This window comes from Sphaeramia orbicularis, chromosome 16 (assembly GCF_902148855.1).
Source record: "Sphaeramia orbicularis chromosome 16, fSphaOr1.1, whole genome shotgun sequence".
Classification (NCBI taxonomy): domain Eukaryota; kingdom Metazoa; phylum Chordata; class Actinopteri; order Kurtiformes; family Apogonidae; genus Sphaeramia; species Sphaeramia orbicularis.
The window spans coordinates 46,678,748-46,703,110 of NC_043972.1; the positions used below are offsets into that span (position 1 = coordinate 46,678,748).

General features: G+C 40.5%; 2 protein-coding genes across 2 annotated transcripts in view; one reads left to right on the forward strand and one right to left on the reverse strand.

The window, feature by feature from the left end:
* Positions 1 to 24,363, forward strand: part of LOC115435634 (zinc finger protein 239-like) — a 695,125-nt gene that overhangs the window by 31,385 nt on the left and 639,377 nt on the right. The gene's annotated exons all lie outside the window — the stretch shown is intronic.
* Positions 16,164 to 23,417, reverse strand: LOC115435640 (uncharacterized). The gene is made up of 7 exons (XM_030158207.1): positions 23,290 to 23,417; positions 19,763 to 19,957; positions 18,967 to 19,077; positions 18,810 to 18,866; positions 18,477 to 18,680; positions 17,416 to 17,538; positions 16,164 to 16,603 (listed from the first exon to the last, which is right to left on the reverse strand). Exons 2-7 carry the CDS (start codon positions 19,937 to 19,939, stop codon positions 16,538 to 16,540), a joined length of 738 nt encoding a protein of 245 aa, XP_030014067.1. The 5' UTR covers positions 19,940 to 19,957; positions 23,290 to 23,417; the 3' UTR covers positions 16,164 to 16,537.

The window sequence follows — 24,363 nt, forward strand, 5'->3', positions numbered from 1 at the left end:
ACTTTTTCAGTCAGATGGAGGTGGGTACATATCAGTAAAGTGCATTGTGGCAATAATGTTCAAAATATAATATATTAATATAGAATACACTTAAATTATTAATACAATAAATATCAGTGAACTGTTAAATAGTTTGATGGCTGTGGGGAGGAATGACCTGCAGTGTCGCTCCTAACATTGATGATCTAAAACTACTACTACTACTACTACTACTACTACTACACTCTAAAAAAAATGATTCATGGGGTTTGTAAGTTAAGCTTAAAATCAAGAGCTTTCTCTGCTTAAAAAAATTAAGTTTGTTACATGTACACATTTAAATCAGATGATAAGTTATTTTATTAAGTTGGTCTAAATGAAAAACAAGGAAAACACTCTTAACTTAATAACATATTGATTTTGAACAGACATTTCTGCCTTTAACTTAACAAAGAAATATATTAAGTTAGTACAGCTTCAAAATCTTGTCAGCTTCCACTAAAAGCTGAGTACAAAGCTGACAAGCCTGGACATGTTTTGCTGACAGACCACACCTACCACAAGAAAAGGAGGGAAGCACAGAAAAAAAAAGGAGAAACATGATTTTGCACAGAACTTTACCAAACTTTAAGGCTTGATAGAATTTAGCTTTGTTTCTGCAACAGTAGTTTTAATTATTCAAGGACTGAATAATACACATTTCGCTCCTTTCTAATTTAAAATTGTAGTATAGATTGTCGCGTATTTGCTGCATTGCATTGTGGGTATTGGGTATATTGTTGAAAACTTGTTCTTTTATGTGCAGGGGTTCAGCAGGGATGTGATGTTGGTGTTAATTTTGAGTTAATGTGTGCATTCTAATGTTTATTGGCCTTTTTGTGTTTTTTTTTATTTTTTATTTTTATAGAACTTCACCATGAGTCAGAGCCATAGGCCAAACGGTGCCTTTCCTGTTTATTGTCAGTTGCAGTTATATTGCTTAATGTAACTCCTTACTGTTTAACAAATACAAATTAATATCTGCAAGAACATGAGAACAACAGTACTGTGTACATTTGAGATGTTAACATGCAGACACATTTAGTAAGTTAGTTATGCAGAGGATTAAACAGGTCAGTCACATAGCTGGAACTTCCATATGGAATTTCTTCTGATGTACAGAAATAAGTTAGACCAACTCAAGAAATTAAAGAAACTACTTGTATGAGCACTTTTGAGTAGAATAAAAGTAAAACAATAAGTCAATATAACTAAATGGAGTAGTTTTTACACAATTAAAATTAAGTTGGTTCGACTTAATTAAGCTCGTAGAGTAAAAAGCAAATCATGTTGTTTGTACTAAAGTAATAGAGTTTACTTAACTAGAGAAGTCTTGTGGCATTTAAGCAATTTGTCAAGTTGAAATAACTTAAAAAGATTCATGGAAATTGTTACCTCAATTTTTTTTTACGTTGAGCCGATTAATCATTTTTTAGAGTGTACTACTACTACTACTACTACTACTACTACTACTACTAATAATAATAATAATAATAATAATAATAATAATAATAAAGAGAGGTAATTAAAGAACATATTCCACTTTGGTCACATGATCATGCTATAAAACTGAACCACTCACCAGACATGGATCGGGGAAGTTCTCCCAAAAAATATGCAGGACGCCGCAGGAAATGAACTACAAAAAACATGTTTACAAGACTGTAAGAAGACACCTTAGAACATATTTAAAATACAAATGAAAATAGAGAACAAAAGCACTACAGTTTACTGACAACTGCACCAAGCCAAAAGAGAAACCCCAGAATAGTGTAATTCTCATTGGTGTTTGTGTGCACGATGATTCCAAGACCAATGTTCAATATCCCAGTGATGATCTCCAAAGCCTGCAAAGAGAAGAACATGCACTGTATTATAGCTTTATCTCAGAGCACTTACTGCAGGTACCACTGTTAAAGTAACATGGAAAACAAAGCTGTTAGAATTTATTACTCTCTATATCCGATGATCTTTTAAAGTCTTTTCCATGTTTAAAAGGAATAACACCAGAGAGCCAATGTTCTGAGTGTTTCTATGTTCACTATGTAGCCTCTGAACTTCTAAATGGGTCATATCTGATGACCGTGAAAAGATGAAAAACTGTATTTTATAACAATTATTTACAGGTATTGAAAGGATTAGTGGATCAACAGGTATTAAATGTTTTAGATCAGTAGATGGTTTTGTTCAGTGATGGATGTTTGGGTCTTTATGGGTTAATAAATCATGTCCTCCATTAACCCTGAGAAGACGGTGCTGGACTACGCAGGGTTAACACATGGTTAAACTTCACTTGTTTCCACTTGTTTTGCTTTGTGTATTTGTAGTGTTTGTGACTCACCCCCAGGACTGACTGCCACTTTCCCTGGAGCCTCCATTTGTGGGGAGACTTAAAGAAGCACACAACGCCGTAGCAGAGATCCTTGAGGAACTGACACACTTGAGCAAAAGCACTGGTGGGGTCAGAGGTCAGCATGACAACACTGACCCTGTCTGCCTTTGCCACGCTCACAGACATCCTATCAACTCCAGGAAACTGAAGGAAACAAGAGGATTATTATGGTTTCTGAAATCTTGATGCACCTCACAGGGTTCAACCTCTGGAACCTGTTCCTCATATGGTGGACTACATTATCACGCAGCTTTAGCCAAGTGGCATTTTGTCTCATACTCCATTAAACTGAAGTCCTTGTATAAAAGTCAGAGGTGGAGGACATTAAATGGAGGTGTAATAGGATGACTATGACTGAAGTTTGTCACCTGTGACACAGTGGCAACTAGTGAAATTATTTTTTGGTGGACTGCAGTATGCAAGTCAGTTTTCAGATCTACTAGAAGCACATATCACCACTAGGATACGCCAAGCACATGCACCACCATTTTAACCCATAAAGACCCAGCGGTACTTTTGTGGTTGTTCCCAAATGAATTTTTTTCTCTGTATTTAACCTTTCTTAAGTGATTTATCACTATTTATTATAATATTATTCACTGTATTTTGCATTTTTCAGTGAAAATCATGCATTTTCCAATATTTAACTCACTGACTGTGTAAATGTTCATAAAGCTCAGATTAAAGTTCAGAGTTATTATATCAGAAAAAAAAAAGAGGAAAAAGTGACTTTTTCAATAAAATCTATCAATAACTGAACATTAATCCAGTGTCTCTATCCACTGTCATTGATCCAACTCAATGACGGTGTTTCCACGTTCACTACGGAGCCTCTGAACTTCCAAATGGGTCATATCCGATGACCATGAAAAGATGATAAACTGCAATTTACACCAATTATTTACATTTATTGATTGTATTAATGGTTCAGAAGTTTTTAAACATTTTAGATCAGTAGATGCTTTTGGTCACTGGTGGATGTTTGGGTCTTTATGGCTTGAAATATTAATTCAAATAAAAATAAAAATACACAGTTGTGTTTTTAGTCATTCATTTTTTTATATGTAAATTTCACCCATCTGTCCTTCAAACATGTACATTTTTCTATGACTCTTGTTAAAGTCAGGCATGTCCCTGACAAGTGTCTTTTCCACTGATAACAGGGCTAAGGCATTTAGACCAGGGGTGAAGGTAGTACAGGTAGATGGCCTGGCATTAAAAAACAGAAGTTAACTATGGATTAAATGTGTTACTGTTATTACCACTCCTGCCATGGTTCAAACCCAGGTCCACCAAAAGGCAATCTGTAGTGTTGACCACCAATGCTGGGAGTACGGCATTACAAAAGTAATGCATTACAGTAGGGGATTACTTTTTTGCTGTAACACAGTAGTGTAAGGCATTGCTAATCAATTTTCAGTAATATTTTACTCTGTACATGTTCATTAACGGTTGCGTTACAACACACTTTTTGCCCATAATCTAATTGGTCAAATGAAAACAAAACAAAAAAACAAAAAAACAACAAAAAAAACAACAACCAGCAACACCTTAACAAATCAAAAATGCATCAGGAAAGTTCTGTTATTTCCTGTTAGTGTTCATCCAAAGGATGAGGATGGCAGACGACAGTACATTCACCAGATGGATGCATGCTCATTACTGTGAGATTGTCAGAGATGAGGAAAAGAAAAATGTAACAGTCAAACACAACCATTGTCCAAAACCTGAAGAACTACTGACGTCAAGAAACAGCACCACCAACTTTAAAATGAAAAACATCTGAAACGGTGCCATGTGACCACTCCATTTACTGAGAAGAGAAAGAAAACAGAGGATGAGAGTGATAAGACAAAAAAGAGAAGGAGTCATGTAATGCATTACAGTTCTGAAACAGTAATATTATAAGGTAAGGAATTACCTTTAAATAATAGTAACAAGTAATCTGTAATGCTTGGATGGAACTTGCACAATCCTGTTGACCACTGAACTACACAATCATTGCACTGATATTCATTAGTATGACTGAGAGAGCTTGAATGTCTGAGGAAGGTCTTTGTTCTTTTGTGACGTTTACTTCTGTGGGTGGGGAGGCTCTCCTAGCTCTTGTTTTGGAGGGGGTCTACTGCACACGCGTCATTCATAACATCAGTCTATTATGGGAAAGGAAAGTCCTCGGGTGCAGACTTCTGCACCACAAAGAGGAAACACCTCACATCGTGTAACTGCTCACTTGACGTAAACGAGTGAAAACATTTATGAACTACACTTTAATGTGGATTATACACAGGCTGTATTTTGTATAGCTCGTTTATTTAAAAATTAAGGAGCCGTTTGGTGACATGAGGAAAAAAAATAATGCGTGGCCACGCAATAGTAATGTGTAACCACAAGACCATTCACCCACAAGCAGTGGTGTAGTCCAGGGTACACGGTGGTATACGGAGTATACCTACTTATTTTTCAGTCAGTATCAGGTATACTCCACCAAAGGGGCTCCATAAAATATCCATGATTTTGTACAGTTATTTTATGTGATTCCTATAATCTTTTTCTTCATGTGAGACAGGTGGGGCATCACCCTAGCACCCTCTATTGATGAGCTACCACTGCTGTGACATTTGGAGCCGGTTAATCACCTGCTTTACGTTCATTCTGGAGTCCTGAGAACATCTGTGTCTCACTCAAGTTCATTTTTCAACCCAGTAAAGAGTATCCAATCGCAGGAGGCCAAGAAAATAAAAACTATTCTAGAGGCAGGAACAGAAATGAGCATCTGGAGGTGGTTCTTTAATCCTTTAATGAGAGTACAGCCTTGTGCCACCTATTCACCAGTAGTTTTTGAAGCCACATACACACTCAGTAGTTTGATATTCTGCAACCAGGAAGTGAACATATGAAACACAGAAATGAAACAAATACAGTTAAAACAACTTCAGTAAATGTCACCGTGAACAACATGGCAAACGACAAGAATTATACTAGTAATCTAAACATTTTTTTTTATTTCTGATACAATTTTGCTAAAGTCATTATGTTTAAATAGCTCCTCTTATTACCTCTGCCAAGGAACAGTGGAGGTTATGTTTTCATCTGGGTTTGTTTGTCTGTTTGTCTGATTATTAGCAAGATAACTCAAAAAGTTATGGACCGATTTGGATGAAATTTTCAGGAGATGTTGATACTGGCACAAGGAATAAATACTAAAATTTTGGTGGTGATCTTGGGGGGGGGGGTTGTTTGTTTGTTTGTCTGTCAGCAAGACAACTCAAAAAGGTATGGATGGATTTTCAGGAAATGTTGGTACTGGCAAAAGGAAAAATGATTACCTTTTGTTGGCGATATTTTGTATTTTATCTGTATTTTATCAGTATAAAGCAGTTTTTTTTCCTCTATTTAATTTACTTATACTGATGTTCATAAAAGCTCAGCTTAAAGTTGAAAGTTATTATAGAAAAAACGGAGAAAACTGAAGAAAAAGTGACTTTCTCTGTCAAATATACTACATAAACATCATAACATAACAACAACATAAACCCAGTGTGTCCATCCACTGTCATTGATCCAACTCCATGGGTTTTACTGGTGAATCAATGTTGTAGAAGATGACAGTGTTTCCACGTTCACTACGGAGGCTCTGTGTGTGTGTGTGTGTGTGTTTGTGTGTGTGTGTGTGTGGGGGGGGGGTTCGATTACATTTTCAGGAAATGTTGTTACTGGCACAAGGACTGATCTGCCAAGGTCTGCGCTCTCCAGGTGTGTTTCTAGTTTTTAAATGGGATGGTGCCCTTGTGCCTCCTCTGGCCCAGACCCCATTAGTTACAAGTATGGTTTACCTTGTTTCATATAAACTCATATAAGTTGTTTCAGTCCTCTAAAACCCTGTGACTATGGTCCTGTGTTATGAGCATGCTTATACAGGGTGACACAAAAAAATGGGAACTTTTTAACAATCCAATAAAACCAAGAGTGATGGAAGAAAAATATTTTATTCATAGTAATTGAAACCTTAAAACATGCCATTTAAGAAACAATGATGGAATTTTCATTTTTTAAAAATTACTTCCTGTAGATGGCGTCCTCCTGTACGAATGCATTCTTGAAATCTGCTGTTGAGATTCCTCATTGACCGCTGCAACATCTCAGCTGGGATACTGTGACTTTCATCCTGAATTCTCTGTTTTAACTCATACAGAGTTCTTGGTCGAGTCGTGTACACTTTACTCTTGAGATAGCCCCACAAGAAAAAATCACAAACGGACAAATCTGGCGACCTAGGGGGCCAGGGAACGTTACCGAATCTTGAGATCACACGGTTACCAAACAATTCTCGCACAGCCGCCAGTGGTTACTAAAATGGGGGTGTGTTTACTTGCTCAAGGTCACTGTCTCGCAGTGCTGCCACTTGCTCATGTCTGCCAATACGCACTTCAAAAATTCCTGTTTTTTGGGTCACCCTGTAATTTAAAAAAAATGAAAATTCCATCATTGTTTCTTAAATGGCATGTTTTAAGGTTTCAATTACTATGAATAAAATATTTTTCTTCCATCACTCTTGGTTTTATTGGATTGTTAAAAAGTTCCCGTTTTTTTGTGTCGCCCTGTACTTATCGAATGTGGAAAGTTACATTGCGGGCAGGTCATTCATCCAAATTATCCTCTTAATATGCTTTAATATGCATGGATAAGAATCTTATTGTGATTGATTTATATGAATGGGAGTTTGTTTTATTAATGAGTTGATAAAAAAACAGGAAGTAAAAGAGACTTATTTCAAACTGGTCAAGCTAGTTTGTTCAGAAACTGTATGTCTGCATTCCTTTTGTTGTTTTTTAAAATCTTCTTTGTGCTAAATGGAAACAAAGAGAGCAAAGAAGAGTCAAGTTCTCCAGCAGCTCGGGCATCTGTTTCGGATGCCTCCTGGACGCCTCCCTGGGGAAGTGTTCCGGGCATGTCCCACCGGGAGGAGACCTCGGGGAAGACCCAGGACACGTTGGAGAGACTATGTCTCTCGGCTGGCCTGGGAACGCCTCGGGGTCCCCCCGGAAGAGCTGGAAGAGGTGTCTGGGGAGAGGGAAGTCTGGGCATCCCTGCTTAGACTGTTACCCCCGCGACCCGGCCCCGGATAAGCGGAAGATAATGGATGGATGGATGGAAGTCCAAGCCCCTTTCTTCAGACAATCCCCTGAAGCCACGCCTCCAGAGTACTGGCACGCCAGTGCTTGTTCCTGAGGGTTCACGAGTGCTGCACAGCAACAATTCGCCCGACTCCAGCCCTGATCTCGCCTACGGCCCCGGCTCTGGCCCCGATCCCTGCATACCTCACTCAGTCTCCTCCAACATCCCCGCTCTTACAGAACAGCCCCAGTTCATACTAGGGGTGTAAACAATTAATCGACTAACGATTAATTGTCGATAAGAATTTGCTCGATTAAATTATTAATTGTTGGTTAATTGCCCTTGTCCACCTGTCCACACCTGTCTGAAGGCTGCCGGTTTGTCTGAGCTGCAACGCCGCGGTTGGGATAGCTGGTCATTGAACCGGATCATGGCGTTGATGAGTTAGAATGTCTTTATGGACATGGTGGAGCTAAACACAAACCGGCCTGTCTGTTTATGTACCCCCGACTAAATACATGCACAAATGCGGGGTCGGTCTCAGAGCGTTTTCCCTGGAGGTTGGTCTAGTCCACGGTCAGTGAGACAGAAGTGGAAAACATCCTCCAGGCTCCTGATTCGGGCCACAGGTATGTAAAGCATTTGCAAAGCTTCAGGAGGTGGAGAAAAGATAAATGAGCGAAAAGTTTCACTTTCACTTCTGCGTAGGGGCACAGACTGCACTGCCCCGTACCCATTATAGTGTTAGAAGTAGGATGGAAAGTGACGCATGCACACGTGCGCAGTTGCCAACCAACACGCACCTATCCCCTGGCCATACTACGTGCGTGCAGCCGAGTACCCCCCACCGACGAAACACACGCCTGCACCCACCCACCCACTGGCGAAACGCACGCGCGTACACCACCCCCCATTGCACACCACCACACCAACAGATGAATTCCACAGGAAACACTGACTGTATCCAACGGTTCAATAAATCAATCATTAAGGAATGTGACATGGTTTTTTTCATGAAGTATATAAACAATGTTTAGATTTTATTCTTATAGACCGTATTGAAAAATAAATTCAGGTTCTCAGGAAAATTGCCGCTTATCAATTTATTGTTAGTCGATCTATAAGGTCAACCACCTAATGATTAATGAATTAATCGATAATTTGCATCCCTAGTTCATGCCTATCTGACTAATGTTACATTTCCTTGTGATTTATGTTAATGACAAAACAGTTTGCCAGTGAACTTTCTATCCGAATATAACTAATATAGCCAAGCTCTGGCTCTAGCTCTGTTTCCTGCACAAGTGCTCCAATCCTCTGAGAACGCACGATTCATGCACGAAGAGGGGTACGCACAGAAGGGGGAGGGACAAATGGCAGTTGAGTTTGATAGACATATCACCATCCAATCATTTCGATGGGCCGGTTAAAATGATTGGATGGTGTTTTTTCTGTCCTGTCTGTTCCATAGGTGACAATTTTTTTTTTTTTGTGTGTGTGTTAGAGAATTTAATTAATTGGTTGTAATTAGGGTGTGAAGGGGATTTTAAGTAATATAGCAAAAAATGGTCCAGGAAAACATCTCCCACCCCACCTTTAAAATCAAGAGCTTTTTCTGCTTAAAAAATTAAGTTTGTTACATGTACACACTGTAATCAGTTAAGTTATTTTATTAAGTTGGTCTAAATGAAAAATAAGGAAAACAGTCATAGAAGTATATTAAGTTAGTACAGCTTATAAATCTTATAAGCTTCCTCTAAAAGCTGAGTACAAAACTGACGAGCCCAAACATGTTTTGCTGACAGACTGTGCCTGCCACAAGAAATGGAGGGAAGTGCAGAAAGAAAAGGGAGAAAAGAGAAACATGATATTGCACAGAACTTTACTAAACTTTAAGGCTTGATAAGTATAATTTTGGTTTGTTTTATTCACAACAGCTAATAACTATCGACACACATGACAAGAAATCATTTTTATACCACACTAAAGTATTTTCGTCAGCTAGAGGTGGTAACGTTTAATCTAGTGACGTAAGACTTTTAGCTAATAGATGTAGCAATTCCACCATAACACTATTCTTGTTAGATTTTGTTTTACAAAAGCCAAATGTCAATATTCTACTGTCATACATAAATATACATACACACAGAATCAGTCTGTTAATATTTCACGTAAACATTTTAAAGGTGGAGTTTCAAATTCAACATTTCTTACCTGTCTGTTACTGAGTTGAAGCCTTCATTGAGCCTTTTGGTTGTGTGTGAAAGACAAGCAAGAAGTAACACATGTTTCATGTTACCAGAAGAATCTCCCCTCAGCTGAGAAACATCCTATGACACAGTATGATTTGATCACAGTTATATACAGGGTGGGGAAGCAAAATTTACAATGAACATGTAGTTGTTTTTTCTCAGCAGGCACTACGTCAATTGTTTAGAAACCAAACATATATTGATGTCATAATCATACCTAACACTATTATCCATACCTTTTCAGAAACTTTTGCCCATATGAGTAATCAGGAAAACAAACGTCAAAGAGTGTGTGATTTGCTGAATGCACTCGTCACACCAAAGGAGATTTCAAAAATAGTTGGAGTGTCCATAAAGACTGTTTATAATGGAAAGAAGAGAATGACTATGAGCAAAACTATTACGAGAAAGTCTGGAAGATACTATTAAAGAAGAATGGGAGAAGTTGTCACCCGAATATTTGAGGAACACTTGCGCAAGTTTCAGGAAGTGTGTGAAGGCAGTTATTGAGAAAGAAGGAGGACACATAGAATAAAAACATTTTCTATTATGTCAATTTTCTTGTGGCAAATAAATTCTCATGACTTTAAATAAACTAATTGGTCATACACCGTCTTTCAATCCCTGCCTCAAAATATTGTAAATTTTGCTTCCCCACCCTGTATAAGGAAAAATCACAAGTATTCAAAACCCCACATCTGGCTTCATGAGGGCTGTTTTGTTTCCTAAACTGTTAAAAGTCAGGAAGATTTGTGAGAGGAATTCGGTTTGCAGAGCAGCAAGGATGTAGGTTTGGTGATGCAATACCCACCAACACCATCCCCTCCAAAAATGAATAAATAATTCAAGTAGAATCTGGTTTGTATCAGTATTAAAATAACGTAGTCTACATGTTTTATTTTTAGATGTTAAATGTACTGAATCTTACATAAGATGAACTGGAACAAAAAAGTGGTGTTTTAGCTGATGTTTTCAATATATATGACAGTGGTTCTCAATCTTTTTTTTTTTTTTTAACATACGCCCTCTTACCTCATTCTGCATAACAATAATGATGGTTGAGTAAGTGTTGGAAATGTTAATGAGTAGCCTAATGTAGGCTATGTTTGAGGAAAGACCTCCTTTGGGTATCCTAGTCCATTGTGCTGAAATGCTGCCAGGTTTATGGAACATTGTCCATGATCAAATTCATTGTGAATTCATGTTTTATAATGTGTAGCCTACCCATTTCAGTTTAACAACAACTAAAAGCAATGAGGGAAAAAACATATTGTTACAACACTTGGAGATGGTTTGAAACTGTTGTATATTTTTGCATACTGAAACAACTTAAGACACACATTTTTAACATCAACCAGTCACAGGCACATGTCTCAGCTGATCAATAACAACATGCGTTCGGTGGCGTTGTCAATTATGCAGACCTATAGGCCTATGTATAATCAAAGTTTTAAATGAACCGCTGTATATCTGAAGGTGGAGGGTTGTAGGTAGAACCAGCCTCACCCCCACATGTAGACGGTAGTAGGGACTTTGCATATGACATCGGAATATGAATATTTGTAAGCGAGGGAATAAAGCCCACGTTAATGTTATCGACACCACACTACCTGTACTTTTTCTTCCTTTCATGTGGTTTGATTAAGTTTTCATATTAAACTTTGTATAAGTAATTGTGCATGTGTGCTAATTGTGCTTGCGCCCCCCCCCCCCCCCCCTCAGCTTAGAAACCCTATGATAGAAGGTTATTATTATAACAGTACACAGTAACCCTCCACTACCCCCATATCACATCACGTATATGTGCAATCACTATGTAAATATGTAAGTACTTTAAAAACTTCATGCTTAAATTTTTATACTTTAAGAATGTTTATTTCTGCCTGCCTTTTCTTTTGCACAGGTGTGTTGCATATTGCTGCTGTATACTGTTAAATTTCCCCATGGTGGGATCAATAAAGTGTTATCTTATCTTACACATATACACTGGGTTATGTACATTACAGTTTTTCCCAATTGCTAAAACACAAAAGCCAATTCTCTAAACCAAATGACCAGTCCTCTAAACACATTTAATAAAAGTAGCCCCCGTTTGCCAAAACCATAAACACATTTCACATGAAGACACAATTCACAAAATACCTCCTCCTTTTTTCATAACTCTAAACACATTTTGTCTTGCTAAAACACAAGTTGCAAAAAAACTCTGCTCAAATTCTCAAATTAAAGCTCATGTGATGCAAAATACTTGCCACAGTCAGCAAAATTTGAACACAATGAACACATCTGGCTTCATTCATTAAACACAATGACTCAAAACCGAAGACACTTGTTGCAAATGATGTGATTCCACCTGTAAAAGCCAGTTCAGAGTGCACAGTTTACTGAAGGTTCAAACAAACACAATGGACAGAGGCAGAGTCAGAGGAAGAGGACTGCAACGACGTGATGCTGCATAATTCATGTGTGTGTGGGATAAACACTGTAAATAAACAAGAAAAGCACTCGGAGACAGCAGACCTCCGCCAAGACAGATCTGCCCCCCCCATGTTTATTTGTTTGTTTGTTAGCAAGATAACTCAAAAAGTTATTGACGGATTTTCATGAAATTTTCAGGAAATGTGTATACTAGCATAAGGAAGAAATGATTAAATTTTGGTGGTGATCAGGGGTGGGGGGTGGGGGGGTCTGGACGACCAACAACAAATGAGTTTATGGCAGTTGTTGTGGGAGTTCAATGGCATTTTTTCCCTGAGTGATGATGAGGTGGGCCTCACACACCTAGCACAGCAACATATCGACACTGGCGAGGCACGATCCATCAAAGTGCGCCCCCGCCGTCTACCCTTAGTGAAGCAGGAAGCTGCTGATCAGGAGGTTTGTGCTATGCTTAAGGCGGGCATCATTGAACCCTCTGATAGTCCATGGTCATCTGCCGTGGTCATGGTCCCCAGGAAAAGAAGCTCAAGATGGAGGTTTTGTGTGGACTATAGACCGCTAAATAAGGTAACAGAGAAGGACTGCTACCCCATCCCGCGTGTGGATGAGACACTGGACCTGGTGTCTGGGTCCGCATGGTTCTCATCACTTGACCTTCGTAGCGGGTACTGGCAGGTTCCCCTCACCCCTGAGTCACGACCTAAGACTGCGTTCAGCACAGGAAGGGGGCACTGGCAGTTTAAGGTTCTGAGCTTTGGACTATGCAATGCCCCTGGGACATTTGAGAGACTTATGGACTGTGTACTGGCTGGTGTCCCCCGTCGAGAGTGCGTCGTGTACCTGGATGATGTGCTGGTCCATGGGAAAACATTCCAGGCTGTTCTAGGCTCTCTGAGGGCGGTGCTGGGGAAAATTGCAGTGGCCAGCCTAAAATTACATCCTGAAAAATGCCACTTCATGAGGAGTGAGGTGGAATTTTTGGGCCATAGTGTGAGCAGTGAGGGCATCGGCACGCTTGAAGAGAAGGTACGTGCCATCAGAGACTGGCCAGTCCCTAGTAACCAGACACAGCTTAAAAGTTTCCTAGGGCTGGCCTCTTACTATAGGAGGTTTGTGAAGGGTTCTCCTGCATTGGTTTGCCCCTCTTCCATCTGCTGCAGAAGAACCAGCCCTTCTTGTGGTCTGCGGATTGCCAGAGGGCATTTTCCGCCCTACAACAGGCCCTCATCCATGCCCCAGTACTCATTCCCCCAGACCCGGCCTTACCCTTTCTGTTGGATACAGATGCCAGCAATGTCGGCATGGGCGCAGTGCTGTCACAAAAAGGGCCTGAAGGTGAGCGGGTAGTGGCGTACTTCAGCCGTATCTTCAATAAGAGTGAGCGGCGTTACAGATCATGCAGCACTCCAGTGGCTGATGTCATTCCGAGAACCTGAGGGCCAGGTGGCGCGCTGGCTTGAGGAGCTGCAGTCCTTTCACTTCACTGTGGAGCACAGGTCTGGGGGTCAACATGCAAATGCTGATGCCCTGTCCCGGCGCCCATGTGCTGTGAGTGGCTGCAGCTACTGTGACAGAAGGGATGCCAGAGAAAGAGAACAGCTGGGCGATGAGGCTACCGCTGAGCCGACAAGCTGCATGCTGCAGGTGGGGGGCACTGTTGAGTGGGCTGCTCATCAGGAGGAGGATGTAGACCTGAGGCCGGTGCGACAGTGGGTCCACAGTGGGCAGAGACCACCATGGGAGGCTGTGTCAGGACTGTCGGTAGCCACAAAAGGTCTGTGGAGAAAGTTCAGTGTGCTGCGCCTTGCTGATGGGGTGCTGCAGCGTGGGTGGAAGGAGCCAGCCACAGGGGAAGAGAGGTGGCAGGTGGTGGTTCCAAAATCTCTCAGACAAGCTGTGCTAAGGGCCTGCCATGGGGGTACTGGCCACTTCGGCAGCTCCAAAACCCTGCGCCAGCTGAGACAGGGGTTCTATTGGGGCCAGCATCAATGGGATGTTGAGGACTTCTCCCGACGCTGCGACAAGTGCGCAGCACACGAGAGGCCGCTTGACCAGTCCCATGCTCCTCTACAACAGCAGGCATCGGGGGCACCATGGAGAGAGTAGGAGTAGACATAATGGGTCCGTTCCCCATGACAGATAGAGGGAACAAATATGTGCTATGTGCAATGGATTATTTTACGAAGTGGCCGGAGGCCTATGCTTTACCAGACCAAGAGGCTGAAACAGTGGCAGATGTGCTGATAGAGGGCATGTTCAGCCGGTTCGGAGCACCAGAGGTTATCCACAGTGACCAGGGCCAGAACTTCAAATCTAAGGTTTTTGCTGCCCTCTGTGAGCGCTTAGGCATACAGAAAACACGCACCACGCCTTTGCACCCGCAGAGTGATGGTCTAGTGGAACGATTTAATTTGACCATGCAGCAGCAGCTAGCCATTCTCACTGCAGACCACCAGCGTGACTGGGACAGACATATCCCTTTTGTTTTAATGGCATATCGTTCTGCTGTCCAAAGCTCCACTAACTGTACCCCTGCTCTGCTGAGGCTGGCTCGTGAGATCCGGACGCCTGCAGAGCTAGCCTTCAGTAGGCCACCAGATGCTGCTCTAGACCCACCAGGGCCAGAGTACGCGCAGAAGCTGCAGGACCGGCTAGAGAGGACTCATACATTTGCCAGAGACCAGCTTGAGAAGGCTGGTATGCGGTAAAAACGAAACCATGATGTAAGGGGTAAGGGCAGGGACTTCCAGGCGGGGGAGTTGGTCTGGGTTTATACTCCCAAGAGGAAGAAAGGGCGCTGCCCTAAACTAGACTGTCACTGGGATCACCCCTGCAGAGTCAGTAAGAGGGTGGGTGAGGTGGTGTATAGGGTCCAGGTTCCCCCTAGGGGTAGGAGAGTAGTTCTTCACTGGGACAGGGTGGCACCCTACAAGGGAAGTGCTGTGCCAGTATTTGAGGGGGGACCTGCTTTGCAGACAGACACTGGATCCTCTGCTGTCCTGGGTCCCCTGGGCCCCCCTTCGCCTGTGGTCCCCTCACTCAATGAACCTGACACACCTTCTGCATCCTTTTCTCATACCCCTGTATCACCTGAAGGCAGGCCTCGGAGACAGCAACGGAGGCCTCAGTGGTTTAAAGACTTTTCAATGACCCCTTGAGGGCAAGGGGCTTTGTAAGGGGAGGGCAGTGTGATACCCTGTGTTGGGCATGTTGGGAGTGTTTGTGTTCCTGTACTTGGTTGTGTGCGCGCATGCGCAGAGTCTATGTGACAGAGGAAAAAAGAGGCGCACGGTGTGTGGCTGTTTTTGAGCTAAGTTTAGAGCGTAAGTTGTGGCTATACAGCAACTTCTGTTCCCGACTGTTAGACTTGAATAAAGCCTGAAACCTGTGAAATTACACGCTGTCTCCGGTGTCATCAACTTCGGGGCTATTACAATATATTAAGACTTTATATAAATATATATATATATATATATATATATATATATATATATATATATATATATATATATATGTGTGTGTGTGTGTGTGTGTGTGTGTGTGTGTGAAATCCTATAATGTGCTCATGAACATGTTTTTTTTTTTTTTTTTAAACATATGACATATTTAGTATCACAGTGAATATCTTGTGTTGAACTTTAATACAGATGATTCACAATAAGAGTTCACCTGATACGCAGTTGAAGTCATACTGTAAAATTCATCTCATTTTGTTAAATGTCCTCATATGTCCTGTTGTTAACCTGTTGATTGGACAGTAAGAGAAGCCACAGTCATCCTCAAACTGCAGGTTTACATACCAAATACACTGACATTTTAATAAAATATATCAAACATAACTGCAAGGTGGTCATACTAGTACATTTTTATTTATATACTTATACAAAATGAGATTTGATTTAAAAAAAAAAAAAAGAGTAATATATTTAGAAGCATTTCACTTCTTTTTGCTTTCTTTCAGTATAATTTCAATCATACACTACAAGTATTATTATTTCTTAAACTCATTAAATTTCCATCTTTCAAAATACCTTGATTATGATCCCGTTTAAGGTCATTTAACAAATACAGTCAAGGGTTATGATGAGGTCCATTTTAACAACAAACTCACTGAATTCTAGACAAATGTTAACATAAATGTTATGATAATTGGAATGAGATTAAATGAACATGAAAGGAAAGTGTGTGTTCTATGTTCACTAGAATATCATTAAGTGAAGAGAATCCTTTCAGTAAATGACCCAGAAGTCTTGCAGATACAGTAGAAACACCCAGGATTACGGTTCATGGTGTATGACCATGTAAAACAGATGTTGACTTAGACTGTAGCGTTAGCGGTGGCGTCCTCCAAGAGCTCTTTGTAGTGTTCTAGGACTTCAGAGCTCTGAAAGAAAGTAGTGAAGCATGGAAACATTTTAGGAGCTTTATTTATTTATTTTCTTGGAAAAAGTCAGAAGACAAGATTGAAGTAACGGTTTTAGATGTGGATCAGAGGTATAGTGAGGAATTCATGTCTAATGGCACTTAAGATAAGATAAGATAAGATAAGCCTTTATTTGTCCCACAAGGGGAAATTCCAGGTTACAGCAGCGAAGCATGAAAAGCAGAAGTGCAAAATCAAAGAATAAAGACAAAGCAAAAAGCTATAGATACTATTTACAGTTGTGCATACATTGATGGTGCTACAGGTTGAACAGGGATATGATTTATTGCACAGTTTATTGCAGTTTTTTGGAGCAGTTTTTGTTATGGAGCCTGACAGCTGCAGGAAGGAAAGACCTGCAATACCTCTCCTTCACACACTTTGGGTGTCTCATCCTGTCACTGACGGAGCTCCTTTGTGCAGTGAGTGTGTGTTGGAGGGGGTGGGAGTCTTTGTCCATCATGGAGGACAGCTCGGCTGTCAGCCTCCTCTTCCCCACCTCCTCCACCTGTTCCAGAGGACATCCTAGGACAAAACTGGCCTTCTTTATCAGTTTGTCCAGCCTCTTCCTGTCAGCTGCTGTCATGCTGCTTACCCAGCAGACCACACCGTGGAAGATGGCAGAGGCCACAACAGAGTCATAGAAGGTCCTCAGGAGTGCCCCCCTGCACCCCTCCACTTTTCCAGTTACACGCTATCAACTATACTCACCTCTACAATTGATAGACAGACAGACACAGACAGACAGACAGACAGACGGCTGGACCCTTTACCTTGTTTTGTTCCTTTCCTCTCTTTCTCAGAGCTTTGATGCCCAAGACGACAGAGCTGATGGTGATGCAAAGCTCCAGAACTGACAGGATGATCAGCAAAATATAGATGCTTTTTGTGAGCATCTAGTCAAACACAAATACCAGAATCAACTTTAAAACATCATTTGTGGGTTACACCAAGTCATTAAAACACTTCTCCTTGGTTTGTGTCACTGTTTACAAATGTACACTTAACAAAAATATAAACACAGCACTTTTGGTTTTGGTCTCATTTTTCATGAGCTGAACTCAAAGATCTAAGACTTTCTATGTTCACAAAAGGCCTGTTTCTCTCAAATATTGTTCATAAATCTGTCTAAATCTGTGTTAGTGAGCACTTCTCCTTTGCTGAGATAATCCATCCACCTCACAGGTGGGGCATATCAAGATGTTGTGTCTCCCATTGAGCATGTTTGGGATGTTCAGCGTATACAACAGCGTGTTTCAGTTCCTGCCAATATCCAGCAACTTCACACAGCCATTGAAGAGGAGTGGACCAACATCCCACAGGCCACAATCAACAACCTGATCAATTCTATGAAAAGGAGATGTGTTGCACTGTGTGAGGCAAATGGTGGTCACACCAGATACTGACTGGTTTTCTGACCCCCCCGGACCCCCCCCCCCCCCCCCCCCAGCACAGTAAAACTGCATATTTTAGAGTGGCCTTTTATTGTGGCCAGCCTAAGACACACCTGTGCAATAATCCTGCTGTCTAATCAGCATCTTGATATGTCACATCTGTGAAGTGGATGGATTATCTCAGCAGAGGAGAAGTGCTCACTAACACAGACTAACTTAGATCTTTGAGTTTAGCTCATGAAAAATGGGAGCAAAAACAACAATGCTGTATTCATATTTTTGTTCAGGGTGACACATTTTACCTTAATTTAAGAAAAGAAGAAGAAGAAATTCTGCACGATTCTGGAACTTTCTTTAATTTTTCAATAAATATCTGTAGAGTAATTTTCCACACATCAGGAATACACCTAGCTTGAAATGGTGAGTTTTGGTTTCCTTACCGTAATCAGATGTTGGCCTTCCTCACATTTCTGAATCATGATCTGTAGCTCAGGGGATTCAGTATATCTGTCTCTCAAGTAACTATTTACCTGACATAGTGAGGAGTAATACCACCATGATCTGTCAAGGTAAATACTGTTGAGTACAATGGCTGTAATGGAGAAACCTATTCCTGTCAGATTCAGAATCACATTGAAGATGACCTGAAATACAAGATGCAAAACCATCACAGGCGTTAAAACCACCCAGCAGAAGTTTAATTTAATTAAACAAGTTCTCATCAGTTTATGGGCATGATATAAATGAGCCTGTTATAAAACTGAACCACTCACCAGACATGGACTGGGGAACTTCTCTGACAAAATGCACATGAGGCCAAAGAAAATGAACTAGAAAAAAGATTTAAATGATTATTCCTTCAAAAAAAAAAAAAAAAAATTCTAAATACAAATACAGAACAGAATAAAAAGGCATCGTCAGCTTGTTTACCAGACTTCCAAGCCAAAAGGGAAACACCGGAGCCCACCAATCGAAGTCGGCGCAGATGAAGAGGATGGTTCCAAAACTAATGTTCAGTATTCCAACCATGACCTGAAAAGCCTGTAAAAGGGAGAACATGCACTGTATTATAACTCTGAAAATGTTTGTTTTCCTGCTAGTAATTTAGTTCTTTTACCACTTACTTTTATTACATTAATTACTATTATTATTATCATTATTATTACCATATTTAATATATTATTAGTTATATTACTTATCTTCATATATACTGTTACTGTTTACACACACACACACACACACACACATTTATGCATGCTTACATACATACATGCTTATATATATAGATATGCATAGATGTAATGTTATAATATTATATCATAATTAGCTATTTATTATTGTTTACTAATACTTTATTATTATTGTTTTGGAACTTGTTTCTACTAGTACTCAGTGCAATCACCTGTTTTTTTTTTTATAGTTATTGTGATACTAATTTCTAATGGTATTTCTTGTATGCATACATTTGTTGTTGTGCTGCATTTTGACCCTCAATTTCCTGAGGGCTGTGCCCAGAGGATCAATAAAGCTCTATCTAATCTAATCTAATCTAATCTAATCTAATCTAATCTAATCTAATCTAATATAATATAATATAATATAATATAATGCAATGCAATGCAATGTAATGTAACCTATTCTAATCTAATCTAATCCACTTGATCACTGACAGGTGAAGTGGTGATGTTGTTGATTATCTTGTTCCAATGGGACATTAATGACTGACCCCCAGGACTGACTGAGACGTTCCCTGGAGCCTCCGAAGGGGCTGAGACACAGAGCAGCACACAGGGCTGTAGCAGAGACCCTTGAGGATCTGACACAGTGGAGGACAAGCACTGTTGGGGTCAGAGGTCAACGTGAAGACGGTGACCCCGTCTGCCTTCGCCATGGTCACAGACATCCTGTCAACTCCTGGAAACTGAAGGAAACAAGAGGATTTGTAGGGTTTAGTCAACTACAGACACACTCACCCTGCACTGCAAATTTGAAAATGCAAATTTAACACCCTCAGAGTTGAAATTAACACCGAGCCAGGGTTTATATGGGAACCACCAGTTAAGTGTTAAATTAACACTTTTGAAAGTGTTAAAATGATTAACACTATGACAGTGTTCAGATAAACCTTTAAGTGTAAAATATTAACACCATAATAGATGAAAAGAACACTAGATTAGTATTCAAAGTTCATTAATTAGTGACACCAACAAAGTTAACTATTCAACACTGCACCAGTATTCAAGTAACATTCTGTGGTGTTAAAAGTAAATTTAACTTGTGTTTACTATGCTACTCATAAGGTGTACATTGTCCACTGGAATTAAGACAATTAGAGCGAAAAATGTACAATCTGTTAGTGTTAAGTCTAACCATCCACCACACATGTACAATGATCACTCCAAAAAGTACTGCAATATATATATATATATATATATATATATATATATATATATATATATATATATATATATATTTTTTTTTTTTTTTTTTTTTTTTTTTTTTTTTTTTCTTTAACAGAGCTCCTAATGCAGATCTGCTCCAGGTGTGACAGGTGCCAGCAGGTGAAGCTGATAATGAGTCTGAGGGAGGGGTCTGTGGCAACGCAGGACTGCACCATGACACTTACTATTTGTTCAATAGGTTTGCTCTCAACTCTTGTATGAATTGTATGAACTACCAAAGACTACAATGCAAGAAGCCGTCGAGCTAAAATTAGCATGTTCAATGTTCTAAGTTTGCAGCAAGAGCTAATTTTAGCAGCTGGTTAGCAAGTTGGTTCAAACAGAAATATACACATTATGATACTGACAGAGCTGACAGAAAAGTTCCTTCCAGCCTAATAAATAGCCTTGTTTCAGAAGTAAAATGGTACTTATACGACGCCTCATATGACGTCCATGAGCGCACTGGTCTTCTCTGTTGCTCTGTCCAGAAATCAACACCCATTATGGTGTTCAGTCATGCTCCTCAACACCTGGTAAATGTACCCTGAAAAAGGACACCATCAAAGACACAAGCTGACTCTGCGAGTGTTCGTCTTGATCGATCAAACGTTATATTAACTCTGAATGGTGTTAAATACAAGTAGCACTGGAAAATCAACTCTGGCAGATTTGCTGTGCAGACAATGAAAATCAGTTTAGCAGCAAAAACACTTGGTGCAAAAAGGATTGTATGAAAAAATATCAAATAGAACGGTAAGAAAATATGGGCAAAGGCTAAAGAATAAAATATTAAATACACAAATGCTGCTAAAGTACTACTAGAACTACTGAAATATATAAAGGCTAACTCTATACTACTGATGAGAAGTATGTACAACAAATAAGGATATATAAAGGCAACAAGGTGCGTGTGTTGTGGTTATTTCACTGAGGTAGAGTGAGTGTTGCACTGTCCACTACTGTGGGAGTGGTGATTGTTCAGTTGGGGGGGGGGCACATTTAACCACTTGTTGGTAAAAACTGTGCTTGAGTGTGCTTGTTTCAGTCCTGAGTGCCCTGAATCTTCTTCCAGTGGGAATGGGGGAGAAGAGGGGGTGTCCAGGGTGTGGGGGTCTGTGATTATTTTTCTGCTGGAGACTGCCAGTGTAGATGTCAATGAGGGGGGGTAGTGCGGTCCCAGTCAGCTGCTCTGCCACTCTCACCACTCGCTGCAGGTCCTTGCTGTCCTCTGCAGTCCAGCAGATGAACCACACCCTGCAGCAGCAGGTCAGGAGGTTCTCCATGGTGGAGCGGTAGATGTTGGTTTAGAGGGGCCGGGGTAAGTGGACCTGCGGGAGTTTCCTGACAGACCAGTAACTGTTTTTTCTGCAGGGCCCTCCCACATGTGGACTTTACCCTGGTCTATGTGTGGGCCCTTGCTTTTATCTTTGTAGGTTTATAGACACAGGCGGGGTTGCCAGGCATCTGTCAGTTGCATTTATTTATTTATTGTGTGTGTGGTTACTCTTCTGGGAAATAAAGGTCAAACTGGCTTTAACACATAAAGATCCAGTGCTACTTTTGTGGCAGTTCTAAAATACATATTTTTTCTCCATATCTAACTTTTCTTATGCAATTGATCAGCATTTATTACAATATTGTTATCTGTATTTTGTATTTTTTCTGTGAAAATCATGTATTTTTCTATATTTAATTCATTGATCATGTAGAAATCTGTTGTTACCTGTCTGAATGACGACTGCCCCAATGCAATGACACCAATTGTGATGAAGTGTTTTGAACGGTTCGTCAAACCACACATCAGAGCCACACTCCCTGCATTGCTTGACCCCCTTCAGTTCACTTACCACCCCAACCACTCCACAGAGGATGCAATATCCACCACCTTGCACTCAGCCATCACCCACCTGGACAATAAAGACATCTACACCAAAATCCTGTACATTAATTTACCCCAGCATTTAAAACCATCATCCCCCAGAGACTAACGGAGAAACTCCTAGCACTTAGATACCGCTACTTGTCTGTGGGTCCTGGACTTTCGGGTGGGTGGGTGGATGTTCCTGTCAGTGGTCCATCCTCCAGGAGTCGGGGTCTGCTCCAGGTTTCTGCCTGTTAAAGGACCTTTTTCCTTCCACTGTCACCAAATGTTTGCTCCTGCAGGATTCTGTTGGGTTTCTGTGAATTGGCTTAAGAGTCTGGGTTCAACCAGCTCTAAATGTAAAGTGTCATGAGATCATTCGTGTAATGATTTGTCGCTATATAAATAAAATTTGATTGATTGAATTTGATTTCTACTTGAAGAATGCGTGTACTTTTACTGTCTCCACTGTTTACATGTTGAAGTGTCTGATAAACAGTATTACTCAGCAGACCAAACTCAAACTATAAAATGGATTTTCCATTAGGACGATGGTTTCCAAACTTTGTCAGCTCAACACCCAAAAGAGAAATCTGGTGTTTCATCAGGATGCAAACATGTAAACTTAACTCCAAAATGTGTCATGATGAATAGATTCACATTTTCTGGTAGCGTTTCATACAGTCTTCCACGTACAGTTATGGTAGATGATTCATTTATAAAGACAGTGACAAATGTTTTTCCTAGTGTAAACTCAGACTGAGACACACCCGGTTTTGAGTTGTTACACATAACACTACTCTTATTACTAGTCTGGTGAGATTATATCAGTGACATGAATCTGTCCAGTAGCACTAATGTATAAGTACAAGTATGAAGTAGTATCAGTCACATGCATACGGAATCAGATCTGTACAAAATCAGTTAAGTGTTAAATATGTTTCTTACCTGATTATGACTGAAGAAAAGCAGGTGATTCACAGGTTAACTTCGCATTGCTCAGTGGTTCTGTTTGGGAGTAAAGGAGGAAGCTGCCTGTTCCCAGAAGTACCTCCCCTAAGCAGAGAAAAAGGAAAAAAGAAAAAAAAAAATGAAGTGGTTACTGCCACAGTACTGTGGGAAAACTTTGTTAATTGTCTATTACCACAGAGCCAATCAGTTTCCTTGTTGTATCATGTGTAGGGCTGGGTATCATGGGCGATTTCCTTAATTGATTTGATTTTGATTCATAAGGTTCTGAATCGATTGATCACGATTCGATATCAATTCAATTCAGTATTAATTGATTGATTCAGATTCATTTAGTGATACCAAAGTACAATTTTGAGCTGTAACTTTGAGCAGTCCTGTGATTGCTGGTAGTGGTCCGTGATTATCGGATCAGTGAAAGTGAAACTGAAGACGCATTACTATTCCTCTAATATCAAGTTGGATCCAGCTTATTATTCCCAGAATGACCAGCTTCCTTGACCCACCTCAGACAGCCTTCACTGACCAGACGGTCCAGACGGCCAGTTCCTTTGCATTGTGTGTTTGAGTTTGAGCAGAGGGGTTTTCCCCACAATTCCTCTGCGCCAGAACCATGAGAACCAAGCGAGATCGATGCCCCGTCTCCCCCAGGGGCCTATGAGATGGAGCCAGCTGTGCCGCAGCATCAGCAATACTCAGGTCAGGTACTCGTGGTCCCACTGTGAAAAATCAATCTCATCCACTATTAATAGATTACGTAAAACTAAAAGAAAATCTGTCCAAAATCGATCAAATTGATTTTTTTACCCAGCCCTAATCATGTGTATGTCACGTCTGCCACCAGACGTTAGTCTGGTTTTGTCTGTCTTGTGTGTTTTGTCTGTCACTTCCTGTGTTATTTTGTTAAGTTCTCCTCGTGTTTCATGTCTGGTGTCTTTGCTTCCTTTCCCTAATTACTTCCACCTGTGTGTGATTACCTGTCCCCGCCCTGATGTGTTCCACCTGTGTCTCATTGTCTTCCCTCCCTCTTGTGTATTTAAGCCCTGTGTCTTC

What these genes read in the sequence shown, in the direction of transcription:
- LOC115435640 (XM_030158207.1), bottom strand. Translation starts at nt 19,939, where the DNA reads ATGTCTGTGACCATGGCGAAGGCAGACGGGGTCACCGTCTTCACGTTG. An exon ending in AAGGCCAACATCTGATTACG is followed by an intron (nt 17,539 to 18,476) that starts GTAAGGAAACCA and finishes GTGTTTGACTAG; the next exon opens with ATGCTCACAAAAAGCATCTA. An exon ending in GAGGAAAGGAACAAAACAAG is followed by an intron (nt 16,604 to 17,415) that starts GTAAAGGGTCCA and finishes ACTTTCTTTCAG; the next exon opens with AGCTCTGAAGTCCTAGAACA.